The sequence below is a fragment of the Pseudonaja textilis genome, chromosome 10, assembly GCF_049901715.1.
Source record: "Pseudonaja textilis isolate UNSWEBS1 chromosome 10, rPseTex1.2, whole genome shotgun sequence".
NCBI classification, from domain to species: Eukaryota; Metazoa; Chordata; class Lepidosauria; order Squamata; family Elapidae; genus Pseudonaja; species Pseudonaja textilis.
The window spans coordinates 17,136,037-17,150,761 of record NC_141999.1 but is presented as its reverse complement, the minus strand read 5'-3'; the positions used below and the strand labels follow the sequence as shown (position 1 = coordinate 17,150,761).

The following is a 14,725-nucleotide window of genomic DNA, read 5'->3' as shown; positions in this document are numbered from 1 at the left end:
AGATTTACTGTCTGCATTTTTATATGTTAAATCTTTGTAGATGTCCTTGTGATAATTCCTTTGCATATATATTAGTATAGTGCTAATCCCTAATAATAGATTATCATATCCCACATGCTATTCCATTTCAAGTAAGTAATGTTATACCCACAGAGAAAAGGCAAAAGGCGGTATTTCTCAATCTCAACAACTTGAAGATGGGTGGACTTCATGCCGTGGTGGGGGATTCTGGGAGTTGAAGGCCACATCTTCAAGTTGCCAAGGTTAAGAAACACAGCAAAATTCTGCCAGTTAATGACATGAGAAAAGAAGGAAAAAGATACACAGCTAAATCTAATTTACGCCAATACTGTTCATTAGAATCTATAGCCTTCTATCTTTGCAAATCATCCTCACTTCTTTCACCTTTAGATGCCACTAAATGTGTGGCATAAGAAGCTGTTTAGGATATTATAAATAAAAATGTAGTACATACCTTACCGTATTGGAGAAAGCTATGATCAGGTTAAACAATCCTCATCTGCACAGTAGGGCTTTATGAATTCAAAAGCGACCTTGTTTTTCCTTCCTGTGATCCTTTATCTGGAAACAGACTGAAACTTGGCAACCTTTCAAAATTCAAAAGATAAAATAAGACATGCAGCCAGCGAGTTTGCAAATGAGGGAATGCAAGTTGCTTGAAACATTGGGGGAAGGGAGGGAGAATTCTCAGTGAGTGAGAATTCTCACTCACAAAAGTTTCTCAAGTCAGAGTACTCAAAAAAAAAAAGGAGCGAGGGTAAGGATGTTGACATGGGAAGTGGCTCTCCAAACAGGGTGGTGGACTTTTGATCATTCTGAGCCCTTCTTCTCCAGGTTGCTCCATCTCTTTGTGGCCCAAGGTCTCCGTCCGTTGTCATATGCTGCAGCTGAAATGCTCCGAGATTGTGGACAGTTGGATGTCAAGGAACACAGGGGGAAGGTGAGTGCGTTCTACGACAGGGGTCTCCAAACGTGGCAACTTTTAGACTTGTCTTGTGGACGTAAACTTCCAGAATTTCCCATCCAGCCCTGCTGTCTGGGGATTATCTAGGACCTGAAGTCCTCAAGTCTTAAAGTTGACAAGTTTGAAGGCTCCTGGTCCATGGATTAGCTGGAAGTTCTCTCCCCGTCCACAGATATTGCTAAAGCAGTGATGGTATGCAACCGGTTTGGACCGGTTCAACTGACCTGGTAGTAAATATATAATAAAAATCTCCTATCATCATCTGGGAGGAGAAAGAAGAGAAAAGCACAGGATCGGCCCTTCCACCCACCCCTGGGCTTTTCTTTTCTTTATCCTCTCAGCTGATTGGCACTGCAGGCAAACCGGTAGTGGAACAGACAAGATCCCACTGCTGTGCTAAAGGTATCTTGCCTGAAAGAAGTCTCTTCCCATCACCCCTACAGCTTGTCCAGCATCGTCTGCTGCTCCATGTTATACTGGAATGGGAAAGCATCAGCCTTTGTCCTTCAAGAATCTGAGATTACAATGTTTTCTTTTTTAAAAAAAAAGCCATTTGGAAGCAGATTTGGACACATGTTCCCACGACATGCAAATATTAGATTGTGCCTTTTTTTTTGGTAACGATATTCAGAGTTTCAGTTTCAGGATAGGCAGATCAGGGCAGCAGTCGGAACAAGGGTCATCCATCCCCAATGACACTGTGACTAGAGCTCCCTTCAAACTATCAGCTGTACAAGCTAGCAATCCGTGTTTCTCTATTTCGGCAGCTCGGAGATGTGCAGGCTTCAATTCTCAGACTTCTCCAGTCAGCTATGGGGAATTGATTTGGGGCGGGAGGGGGAAGTTGGTGTGATGGGGAACTAGGAGAAGTTGAATTTGGGGAGCTGAAATCCATACATCTTCACCTTGAGAAACACTGAGCTAGACAGATATTGAGCTACGAAAGCTTATGATGCCGCTTCCATCCATTCCTGCCTCCATAATGAGCTGCCATTTGGGGGGCTGCCTTATACGGGCAACCTGTTAAGATAAGATTGTGCCCTCAATCAATTGTCTATGGCAGAGGTCTCCAACCTTGGCAACTTTAAGACTTGTGGACTTCAACTCCTCTGCTGGCTGGAGAATTCTGGGAGTTGAAGTCCACAAGTCTTAAAGTTGCCAAGGTTGGAGACCTCTGGTCTATGGAGATTCTCAGCCGTTCAGATCATGGTTGTCCCAAAAGAGCTTTCCCAAGAGGCAACTGGATTGTCTTGCTTTTTCATTCATTCATTCATTCCTTCTTTCATTCATTCTTTCATTCATTCCTTCTTTCATTCATTCCTTCATTTTAGTTTGTCAAGCATGTATGAGAAAACAAGTATAAGTATGAACATAACATATAAACCTATGTATAAACAGGTCTAAGTCTATACATAATAAATGAGTATGAATAAATGGGGACAGGGACGATAAGCACGCTGGTGCGCTTATGCACGCCCCCTTACATAGCTCTTAGGAATGGAGTGAGGTCCACAGCAGATAGTTTGAAGTTAAAGTTTTGGGGGTTTGAGGATGTAACAATGGAATGTCTTATTTGAAAACATTTCGCTTCTCATCCAAGAAGCTTCTTCACTTCAATTTTCTTTTTCTTTGTGTCCAGACTCCATTATTAGTGGCGGCTGCAGCCAACCAACCGAAGATCGTGAAGGACCTGATTTTGCTGGGAGCAGATGTCAATGCCATGGACCAAAAGGGGCAGACTGTGCTGCACCTTGGCGCCACCTATGGACTGCCCAGTGTCATCGAGGTGAGGCTGGCGTATTCCACCCCAGAACAGCCTTGTGCAAAGTAGGCACAATACAGATAGCCCTCGACTTATGACCACAATCGAGCCCACCATTTCCATTGCTAAGAGAGACATTTGTTAAGTGGGTTTTGCCCTGTGGTACGATCTTCCTTGCCTCAGTTGTTCAGTGAATCCCTGCAGTTGAGAGGCTAGTAACCTGGGTTGTTAAATGAATCTGGCTTCCCCCTTGACTTGTCAGAAGGATGCAAAAGGGGAAATCACATAACTTGGGACACAACAACGGTCATGAACATGAACCGGCTGCCAAGCGTCTGAATTTGGATCACGGGGATGCTGCAACTATCGTAATTGTGAAAAATGGTCCTGTGATGAGCTGGGGCATGGCAAAAAGGCAACCAAGTCAGATAATCAATAAGAATCTCTTTATTAGCTTCAACTTGCTAATGTCCAGGTTACTTTCTTGCTTGAGAAAAACTCTCTCAGGAACAGCCTTTGGTTGCAGAGAATTAAGTCCAAAACATGGTCAACACAAACTGTAATTTTAAGTCCAATCAAGCCAAACTGAGATGATTAGTTTGGCAGTGCAAGAGCAAAAATTCCAGACTTGAAGGCATGGCAAAACTCACACAGTTGGGAAGATGCCAGGAACACAGATAAGCAAGGACAACACAAGATAAATTCACGTTTGCTCCCAACAGCTGTCGCATGCAGCCTGCCTTTCTTACAAACTGTCTTCCCAGATGTGGCTAATGAAGGGAATCAGGGCCCTTTCCTCCCCTGTAAGCCATGCAACCCACGTTGCTCTCTTCTCCGTTCCTCCCTACATGCCCTAAGATGAAGAGGGGTGAGCCTGGGTCTTCACCTGAACCCCCTCTTCCTTGTTCTACCTTTTCCGTGCTCTGCCCAGGCGGACTTTGCCCTTCCCCAGTTTCCTCCCCAGCCCACGGAGTCACACTTTCACTCCCTGTCAGTTGTTCATCTTCCTCCTTCTGACAGGGCCATGACAGGTCCTAAGTCACTTTTTTCAGTGCACTTATTGTAACTTTGGTCACTAAATGAACTGTTGTAAGTCGAGGACTACCAGTACCTCTTTAGCAGACTACCTGTCTCGGTGCTCCAAGCAAAGCATCAGAGAAGCACTAAAGTGAGGTTAGCCTGCTAATCCATGCAGTTTGGGGACATGATTAGAAAACCACTGATAAGCCAGCCAAAGTAAGAGGCAGCCTTCGAATTACGACAATTGCGACCAGAATTTCCACAGTTAAGCCAGGTGGTTGTTAAGTGGGTCTTGCCCCACTTTTATGACTGTTTTTAACCATGGTTGTTAAGCAAATCCGCTGCCATTGTTAAATGAATCACATGGTCATTAAGCAAATCCACCCTCCCTTGATGGAAACCGGATGGAAAAGGAAAGCCACACATGACAAGATCCTGGGTCATTGCAACCGTAAATATACCTTGGTTGCCAAGCACCTACATTTTAATCATGGAACTGGATGGATGCTGCAATGCTCATCAGTGCGAGGACTGGCCCTGCTAAGTCCATTATTATTATTTTTTTAAGTGCTGTTGTGACTTCTGCTCACTAAACAAATGGTTATAAGTCAAGGACTATCTGTTAAACTGGCAGGGCAATTCTAACCTGGCTAGTACAAAAGCCACTTTGCTTGATTTGGTTTATCTGTTTCAACATGGCGATTGCATTCAGTGGTGGGATTCAAAAACTTTTTACTACCGGTTCTGTGGGCGTGGCTTGGTGGGCGGGGTGTGGCTTGGTCGGCGTGGCTTGGTGGGCGTGGCTGGGGAAGGATACTGTAAAATCTCTATTCCCTCTCCACATCTGAGGGAAGGTTACTGCAAAAGCCCATTTCCTCCCCATCCCACTAACCTGCTTTGCAGCTCTGTTCTCCTGTGCAGGGCAACCAAAGGAGACCCAGCCAATCAGATGGGACTCAATGGGAGGCAGAGAATTGGTGGGGGTGGGGCCAGCCACAAGTGGTATTCGATGGTTCTCTGAACTACTCAGAATTTCTGCTACCGGTTCTCCAGAACTGGCCAGAACCTGCTGAATATACCACCTCTGATCGGGTTGCACCTCCCTCAAAGTGACCCCCATTAAAGCTGTGCATAGCGCAACCTCCAGGAGCTCCTGATAAGTTACTGGAAGTAGGTTTCCTAGATATCCTGAGCCAGCATGGAAAATCTCATGACTCAAACAAATCTTTTTCCAAAACACACATCAGCTTTATTATTTCCCCCCACCCCCGGCTTCTTTTCTAGGCTGTCATGATGACGGGTGCTCCTGTCAACGTGGAGGCCAGAAATTTTGAAGGTAAGCGTCAGGTTCCTTGGCAATTGCCTGAACCAAAAGTGATTTCTTTTCCCCCCAAGCATTCATATATATTTTTCCCCGTTAGAAAGATTCATTGAGAAGAGGCCAGGGCTACAAAACTTCCAGCCGCTGAACCATTTCATATTTAAAGTCATTTCCCCACACACACACACTTGGAGCTTAGGGCAGGGAGCTTTCTGATTTCCCTTCTAGCCGTCTTCTTCTGTTCCAGTGAGGATGCAGATAGCAATAGCGCTTAAACTTATATACCGCTTCACAGTGCTTTACAGCCCTCTCTAAGCAATTTACGGAGTCAGCTTATGGCCCCCAACAATCGGATGCCTCATCTCTGATAACACACAAGCTTGCAGTTGGTTGTCTACATAATGGCTTCCTGAATCCATAGCTCTCTGGGAGCCGACCCTGATGTCAAGATGATGAAAGCTTTTGATTTTTCTCAAAACCATTTTCAGCTGGACTACATTTAAGAGCCTTGTTGGTATAGCGGTTAAGGTATCCGTCTAGAAACCAGCAAAACGTGTGACCGAGTTCTGCCTTCGGTATGAAAGTTGGCTAGATAACTTTGGGCCAATCGCCAGGAGACTTGAGTTCTAGTCCTGCTTTAGGCAATAGGCATGAACACCAGCTGGGTGACTTTAGGCCAATCACTAGGAGACTGTGAGTTCTAGTCCCACCTTAGGTACAAAACCAGTTGCATGACCTTGGGCCTCTCTCCAAACCCCTAGGAAGGAGGCAATGGCAAACCACTTCCAAAAATCCTGTCAAAAAAACTGCAGGGACTAGTCACGAATCAAGTTATCAAGAGGAGAGAGAAAGACAGAGACACAGAGAGACAGAGAGAGGCATGCTGTCTGACACATTTTCTACGGTGTTTGTACAGGTCTCACTCCTTTGCACTGTGCCGTCATGGCTCACAATGCTGCCTTCCAGACCCAAAACATGGAGCCCTTGTCCCAACATCACCTGCAGCAGTTACTGCTCTGTATTCAGCGGCTTTTGCAACTTGGTGCTGATTACAAGAGCCAGGTAAGTGATTCATATCATGGGCAAAGGAGAAGGACTCCTGGCTCTACCAGGAAGAGTGGCTACAATAGCACCAGAAGGAAAGGTAGGGAGGTAAAAGACCAGGCCTTCCATCAGAAGATGGACATCAGTGCGACAGATCTGACTTTCCCCAATTGGAAGCCATCTAAAGAAACCCCCACCCCCCACCCCCCCTTAGACCAGGAGTCCCCAACCTTGGCAACTTTAAGCCTTAGCGGACCTCAACTCCCAGAATTCAAAGCTAGCTGGGGAATTCTGGAAGTCGAAGTGCACCAGGCTTAAAGTTGCCAAGGTCGGAGACCCCTGCCTTAGACCAAAATGGAAAATTCCCTAGAACCCACCATTGCCTGGGTATCTGACCTTGTTTTCCTTGGACTTTGGCTAGGACTTGAAGAGCAGTAAAACCATCCTGCATTTGGCTGTTCAGGCTGCAAACCTGCCTTTGGTCCAGTTCCTTCTCAAGCTGCCTGGACAAGAACGTCAGAATTTTGTGAACATTAAGGTACGCATTAACTAGGCATTAACATCAAACCTCAACTTTTTACTTTTACATAATAGTTTACATCAGGGGTCGCCAACTTTTTGGACCTCAGGGACCACCAAACTCTTAATTTTAAATCTACTGATATGAATTTTGACTGACGGTGGCTTGCTGACATTGGTGGGAAAGTCGGTCCCATATTCCAGAGCTGCAGGAGTCACAGGACTGGCCCTTTGGTCATCCCAGAGCAGCTGCTCCAGTCCATGGCAGGCCGGCACCAGCCTGGTGGAGGAGCAGCTGCTCTGGGATGACCAAAGGGCCAGTCCTGTGACTCCTGCAGCTCTGGAATATGGGACCGACTTTCCCACCGTCAGCAAGCCACCCCAGGGCGGATTTCCATCCACACCGTTGGTCTTACCTTCCAGCTCGCATGGTTCTACTCAAGGTAAGGTTTGTGCTCGGCTGAAGGGTGGGGGCCAGCAGGTAGACGGGCCACATGGGCGGTACAACCTTGTGTTCCTATGCAGCCTGGATTAATTGCTTTGGGGGGGACATTTCTCTGCAGACCATCAAAAAATTTTCACGGCCCACCAGTGGTCCCCGGCCCACCAGTTGGTGACCACTGGTTTACGTAGTGCTTTGTTCTACTGCTCCGAAGGGAGTCAGGAGTCAAAGCCTTTCCTTTTGTTTCCCCCGATTCTTTCCCCCACTTTTCTCTTCTCTTTTCCTTCCCTATCTTTCCTGTGATTTGCTTTTGTATTTTCCTTGTATGCTACATTATAATCTAAGAAAACCATCAATAGCAACTAGGATTCCCCCATTCACAAGCCTTGTTCCCAAGGCTGGGCACAGAGAAGGGTGTGATTGTGTTTTCTTATAGCTTCCAACCTGTGTCTACCGGTAGTCCTCAATTTATGGCCACAATTGGGACCAGAATTTCTGTTGCTAAGCAAGACAGTTGCTCCCAACTTTATAACCGTTTTTTGCCATGGCGGTTAAATAAATCATGTAGTCATTAAGCAAATCAGGCTTCCCCTATTAACTTTGCTTGTGAGAAGCTGGCCGGGGAGGTCACAAATGATGATCACGTGACCCCAGGACAATGCAACCATTGTAAACACATGTAAGCAACACATTGTACAGATTGTACACCTTGTCAAAACACCTTGTAAACGCATGTAAGCACCCACATTTTCATCATGTGACCATGGGGATGCGGTAACAATCATAAGTGCAAGGGCCAGTTGTAAGTCGCTTGTTTTCCAGTGTCATCGTAACTTTGAACAGATGCTAATGTACATTGAGGACTGCCCGTATAACTGCCATTGGTTAAAGTTAGCACATGTCAATGCTGCAGGTCTTGGAAGCAGCAAGTAAAGAATATCTGCAAGGCATTTGATTTGAGGAAAAATGCACAGAGGGAGAGCGGGGGAGGGACAGAGGCAGAGAGAGTGGCGGGGAGAAGAGATCAGAAGAGAGAAAGAGAGAGAACGAGAAGAGGAGAGACAGAAAGACAGAGAGAGGAGGGGGAGAGAGGAGAGGAGAGACAGACACACAGAGAGAAAGAGAGGGGGAGAGGAGAGGGGGAGGAGGAGAGGAGAGACAGAAAGACAAAGAGAGAAGGGGGAGAGAGAGGAGAGGAGGAGAGAGAAGGAGAGGAGAGAGGGGGAGGGAGGAGAGAGACAAAAAGACAGATAGAGGAGACACAGAAAGAGACAGAGAGAGGAGAGAGAGAGAGGAGGAGAGGAGAGACAGAAAGATAGAGAGAGGAGAAGAGGAGGAGGAGAGAGAGATGAGAGAGAGAAAGAGAGAGAGGAGGAGAGAGAGAGAGGGGAGGGAGGGAGGAGAAGAGAGAGACAGAAAGACAGAGAGAGAGGAGACAGAGAGAGAGAGAGGAGAGAAAGAGCACGAGGAGAGGAGAGGAGGGAGGGAGAGAATGACTGCTGAGGCATGGTGTCTTGGACAAGGTACTTCTCCTTTTAAAAACCATTTGCCTGCTCAGCTGCAAGAGGGGAAAAGAAAGCCTATCTCAACAACACGTGGTGCAGAAGTCAAACAGATGAGAACTGCGTGGGTGGCTTGGCAGTGGTATTCGAGATGCATGAATGAATTTCTCATCTTGCTGTACCTCAAGAGCCGTAACGTTCATGTTGCATATGGAATTGAGACCAGGGATGGGAGTCTTTCTCCCTAAAGAAGGTGTGCTGTGCAGGTTCACCTTCATCACCCAAACGTCATCGCGTAGACTTTTCCAGTGGTTGCCTTGCCTGATCTGCCTCTCTTGATAAGGCGACAGGAAGCTGAGCGTTGCCTTACGATCGAGGGCCTTTCTCTACCCTCAGGCCCATGGCAACACAGCTCTGCACATGGCCGCTGGTCTACATGGCCATCCCTATCAAGAACAGATTGTCCGCCTCCTGCTAGACCACTGGGCCGATCCCACAGCCCGCAACCCAGAGAACGAGCAGCCCGTTCACCTGTTGACTACAGGACCAGCAGCCGAGCAGGTGAGTTGGGCTTTTGAATGATCCAGGTAGGGCTGGGAACAGGCGAAAGGTGGAAGAGCAACATGCAGCTTTGACAAACTCTTTTGTCTCCTCTTCTCTCTAGCTGCGTCTTTTGCTTCGAAGCCGCCGCTCAGGCCCTGGGTTGGTGTATCCCCCATCCTTCACCTGACAGCCATCCTGGAGAGAGGGAAACCAGCCTGTCTCTTTCTCCACCTCAAAGAGCGAGGAAGCGTGAATGTCTTCTGTTTCTTTCTTCTCCTTTCTGTTCTCCCCACCACCCCTGATGGAATCTGCTGTCTTCTGCTTGCTATATTTAATTAAGTTATTGGATAAGGATTGGGACACCAGAGTAGCGCAGTGGCCTGGAAGTGGAGCTCTGGCCTCACAGTCCGGAGGCTGTGAGCTCGATCCTAGGTAGATATTTCTCTCTCTGGGCACGATGAGAATTTATCTGCTGAACAAAACTCCACATTAGTGACAGGCAGGGCAGCTGGCCAGTAAACACTCCACTCCAATCAGTTGCCCAGACTCCACCCCATAAGGGATTACGGGGTCATTAAAAGAAGATGATGATAAAGATTGGGACACCAAGCTGAACCTCATGTCTTTACACCAAAAAGCATCTTCTCCTAGGAGATGTGGGTGCCATGGGTCAGTAGCAGAGATGACCCACTGTAACCATAAACCATCAGTGGAAAGGCTGGGTTTATCTCCTCCATCACGACTGCTTCCACCACAGGCTGATGGCATCCCAGATGCAAACCCACACCAGACAATCCCATGAGGTTCCATGTCACTAGCAAGAATGATGATCTGAGCATCTGGGTCTATTTTCTCCAACCTGGCGCCCTCTGGGTCAGTCCAGGTTGGAATCTATCACTCCACATATTTGAAGAAAAGTTGATCTGAATTCTGCATCCAGCTACCTCCCTCGTTTGGTCCTCTTGACAGTCTGTACAACCCTCCTTATTCCTTATCCGCTACATTTTAATCATTTCCATGAAATGGGTGTTAACTCGAACCATATTGGTTCGCAGAACCCTTGAGCCTTTATTGTTGTTATTATTCTTGAATCATATTGGTTTGTTGAACCTCTGAACTTTCTTTTACTTGAACCATATTGGTTCATTGATTACTTGGATTGTATCGTTAGGGAGTCCAGCTTGAGTGATTACTTAAAGCAAAACCGACAATGCAATTCTATATATGGGTATTCGAGCGGGGGCAAGGCCAGTTGTATTCAATTGGGCTGGCTCCTCAGAAGTAGATCTAAGACGGAATCCATTGTAGACTAACACCCCCATTGAATCCAGTCAAAAAACAGATCCCTAAGAGGGGTTTGCGGGGTTTCTTAAGAATGACTCAAGCACGTCAATGTCTAAACGACTCCTGGGAAAAGGTCTCTTTTCACAGCATAGGCATTTGCGGAATGTATTGTATGTATGTGTTTTCATTCAAAATGAAATTGGATTCAATCCAGATTGGTGCAACCGGGAGAATCCAAGGAAGCATTATTTTGTGAGCAGGGTTGGGACTTCTCGTGGAAGTCTTGGCAATGCCCAGCAAATGGAAATTCCCAGGATTTCTCCCAGGGATGGGGATCACATCGTTATTAAGTTGGCGTTAATGACAAGTTAGCCTTTTAAGGCAGAAGAGTCCTCTTACAGAGGAAGAACCGCTGGCACTGCTATTCATTATGCCTCCAATTAGCCAGAGGCGAGCAAAGGCAGTTGCACTGTGATCCTTGGTAGTTCAGAAGCATCCTTGAAGGAAAGTGGGTGTGTTCAGAACTGCCAGGATTTCTTTGGAAGTTACTTTTCATTGTGATTATTATTTAGGCTTTGGCCTGCATTGAACCCTGTCACAGCATCTGTGTCCAGACAGCTGTAGCCAGATCTCTGGCTCGCTTTTAAAACCCTACATGGGCCAAAGAAGCAGTCTTGAGCCCTTCTCCGAGACTGCATTTATCTTCCTTCCATTTCGGAAAGCTGTATCTCCACAACGTGGGAAAAAAAAAAATCATTCCCGTTTTTCCTTCTCCAATCCCCAACTCACTTCCTGTCCTCCCCAGTATCTGGTAGGAATTACAGTGAGTCCTCGAGGTTAAAACTAGAAATGGCACGGAGAAAAGTGACTTACAACCGCTCCTCACACTTAACGATCATCACATTTCTCCCCATGGTTATGTGATCGAAATTGGGATGCTTGGCAACCAACATGCATTTAGAACAATTGCAGCATCCTGGGGTCACGTGACTGCCAGTTTGTGACCTTCCCATCTGGCTTTGTTAAGTGAGTTTTGCCCCATTGATAAGTTAGTCACCTGGTTGTTAAGTGAATCTGGATTTTGCATGGATTTTGCTTGTCAGAAGGTTGCAAAAGGGGATCACGTGACCTCTGGACACTGCAAGCATCCTAAATAGGAACCAGTGGCCAAGTGATCACATGACTGTGAGGATGCTGCAAAGGTCACAACTGTCAGGGTTCCAAGTAATAGATCCATAGCAAGCAAAACTTTAAGGCAGAGGTCTCTAAACTTGGCAACTTTAAGACTTGTGGACTTCAACTCCCAGAATTCTCCAACCAGCCTAGCATAGCTGGCTGGAGAATTCTGGGAATTGGTCCACAAGTCTTAAAGTTGCCAAGTTTGGGGACCCCTGCTCTAAGGCAAGTAGATTCCTCAAAGAACAGCTTTATTGGAAAGATCACATTGGCAGAGAACTGGAGAAACCTGACTCTGAAAACTACCATGGTTTTCACCTAATTAAAAGTAAGAGTTTTTCTATTTTCTCCAAACACTCAGTCACATGGTCCAATCACGGCACGGACTGACAGCCAGATAGCATCACTCCGCCTTCCTTTGACCAGGTGTGAGAATGTCCTTGGTTCCCAAGAGAAAATTATTTGCTTTGGCTACAGAATCCCCTCTATCACAAATCCCACTCTAACCCTAACTCTAACCCTAACCTAACCCTAACCCTAACCTAACCCTAACCCATACCTAACCCTAACCTAACCCTAACCCTAACCTAACCCTAACCTAACCCTCTACCTCAAATCCCACCCTAACCCTCTATCTCAAATCCCACCCTAACTCTAACTCTAACCCTAACCTAACCCTAACCCTAACCTAACCCTAACCCTAACCCTAACCCTCTATCTCAAATCCCACCCTAACCCTTTATCTCAAATCCCACCCTAACTCTAACCCTAACCCTAACCTCAGCTCCAGTGTGGCAACACTGAAGCATAAAAAAATGGCTTTCGTCAGGTCAGCTTCAGGATTGACAGGAACTGTGAAAAACGGTCGTAAGTCACATTTTTCAGTGCCATTGTAACTTTGAGCAGTCACTTAAATGAACTGTGGCCAGTTGAGGACCACCTCAGCCGACAATGCTTGGTTAGCTTTTCCCTGGGGTTAGTTCTTTACATCTAACGGGTACCCGTAGGAACCCCAGCTCAAGAATGCCAACCCACAATGTGGGTTCATTTAGTAGCCACCTTAATTAAGCCTCCAGTGTGTGACCATCGCCCAGCAATGCAAAGCAGACAAGGTATTTTCGGCTGTCGGCATCTGAGGGGGGGGGGGGGCAAGGGATGAAATCATGTCGCGTTGCAAACTCTGCCCTCGGTCGTGATCCCACAACACCGTTTCGAGAGGGCAGGGTTTGCATCAAGACGCTTTGCTTCATCATTTTAACCTTGTCGTGGCTGAGAATAGATGTCTTGTGCTTTCACCCCGTCTGTTTGGGGTCTGCTATGCTCCTATGCATCCCTCTGTGTTCGACATGATGAAAGCTTTGCAAGGGTAGACAACTTGACCAGAGGAAAGATCAAGCTGGCTTTACAACGGAACATATGCTACTGGAGCAGAAGTGTAATAAACCTCCTTTTTAAAAAAAACAACAACTCTACACTTGTCTCTGGTTTATGGTATCCTTTCCATCCCCGGGCGAGCCATGTGTGGTCTGCCTTCGGCTTATTTATATTTTATGGATTTCTTGCATGTTGAACCTAGCTTTTTAAGCCAAAAGAAAACTCCAGTTTGAGTGGTGGAAATGTCCCTGCCCTGAGGTTTAGCTACAAAAGACAACACACACTCACACACACACACACACACACACACAAGTGAAGGGAGAGGAAGGTTGGGGAAGGGGAGAAAAAAACAGCAACAACTACCCTCAAGCCTACGTAGCAGGTCTTAAAGTTGCAGCTTTTATTAAACCCAGCTGAGATTAAAACAGTTGAATTAGCCACGCAAAGTAACAGCTGGAGAGGATTTGAAGCATCGGATTCCAGTAGGGAAAAAGGAGAAGGCTTGGCCCTTGGCTGTTTTGCCAAACATTTTACACTTGATTTGTAAGAATCCGACCAGCAGTCAAAACAAAGGTGTCACATTATCCTTTGTAGGTTGAGCGCACCATTTATTTATTTATTTTGCAAACCTCAGCAATTGTGTCTCACTAATCCAGGCTTAGTTATGTTGTGTGAATCCACCCAAAGGCCGCACCGCTGGATTTAGTGTCTCTACATGGATAAGGAATGTAGCATAAAGAGAAGGAATTAAGAGTTGCCCGGAGACAATGTAATTTTGGATGGTGGGTCAAAGAAACACAGAGCAGCTCACTTAGACCAGTTCCCCTTGTTGCTCAAAAGGCAGCTCTGTATCCAGGGGCAGGTAGTTTGCTACCGAGTCATAGATTGGTGCTGTCTTTGTGGAGGCAGCTGGCCATCTTCCAAATCCTTGGTAGACATGCTAAACACAAGGAATAAGATTTGATAAGATTCCATGTTATTTTTAAAGTATTAAGGTGGAAGGGATGGGATGGGATGGGATAGAAATGGAAATGGAATAGGATTTAATATTACATGTCCTAACAGCAGCAACTATGATTTTTGCACAATATTGGAAAAATGACGTTATAGCACGAGATGAAGAAATAGTCAAGAAAATACCAGATTGTGCAGAAATGGATATTGACATTGAAAAGTAATCAGAAAGAGGATGTAGGATATTATCAAACATGGAATTTATTTTACCAATGGTTGGGAAGAAAAGGGGTGAAGATTAAGAATGAAATTTGTATTGCTAAGCAAATTATATATGCAGACCACATGATATGTATTAAGCACTAGAATCAGAGGTGGTATTCAGCAGGTTCTGACCAGTTCTGGAGAACCGGTAGTGGGAATTTTGAGTAATTTGGAGAACCATCGAAAACCACCTCTGACTGGAGATTTTACAGTATCCTTCCCCTGCCACACCCATCAAGCCACACCCACAGAACTGGTAGTAAAAAAATTTGAATCCCACCACTGACTAGAGCAGAGCAGAATAGAGTAGAGTAGAGTAGAGTAGAGTAGAGTAGAGTAGAGTAGAGTAGAGTAGAGTAGAGTAGAGTAGAGTAGAGTGGGATGGGATGGGATGGGATGGGATGGAATGGAATGGAATGGAATGGAATGGAATGGAATGGAATGGAATAGAATAGAATAGAATAGAATAGAATAGAATAGAATAGAATAGAATAGAATAGAATAGAATAACAGAGTTGGAAGGGACCTTGGAGGT

At 45.9% G+C, this 14,725-nt stretch overlaps 2 protein-coding genes across 2 annotated transcripts in view; one reads left to right on the top strand and one right to left on the bottom strand.

Moving 5' to 3' along the window:
• NFKBID (NFKB inhibitor delta) overlaps positions 1–13,056 on the top strand; it is a 42,138-nt gene extending 29,082 nt beyond the window's left edge. The window contains exons 6-12 of the mRNA XM_087939907.1: positions 856–961; positions 2,625–2,771; positions 5,052–5,103; positions 6,005–6,150; positions 6,554–6,670; positions 8,992–9,156; positions 9,260–13,056. Of these exons, the coding sequence (XP_087796033.1) occupies positions 856–961; positions 2,625–2,771; positions 5,052–5,103; positions 6,005–6,150; positions 6,554–6,670; positions 8,992–9,156; positions 9,260–9,325 (799 nt within the window). The 3' untranslated portion in view covers positions 9,326–13,056. The remainder of the gene's footprint in view (positions 1–855; positions 962–2,624; positions 2,772–5,051; positions 5,104–6,004; positions 6,151–6,553; positions 6,671–8,991; positions 9,157–9,259) is intronic.
• A 322-nt stretch (positions 13,057–13,378) lies between these two features.
• NPHS1 (NPHS1 adhesion molecule, nephrin) overlaps positions 13,379–14,725 on the bottom strand; it is a 50,919-nt gene continuing 49,572 nt past the window's right edge. Inside the window, exon 30 of the mRNA XM_087939906.1 lies at positions 13,379–13,912. Coding sequence (XP_087796032.1) covers positions 13,784–13,912 — 129 coding nt within the window. The 3' untranslated portion in view covers positions 13,379–13,783. The remainder of the gene's footprint in view (positions 13,913–14,725) is intronic.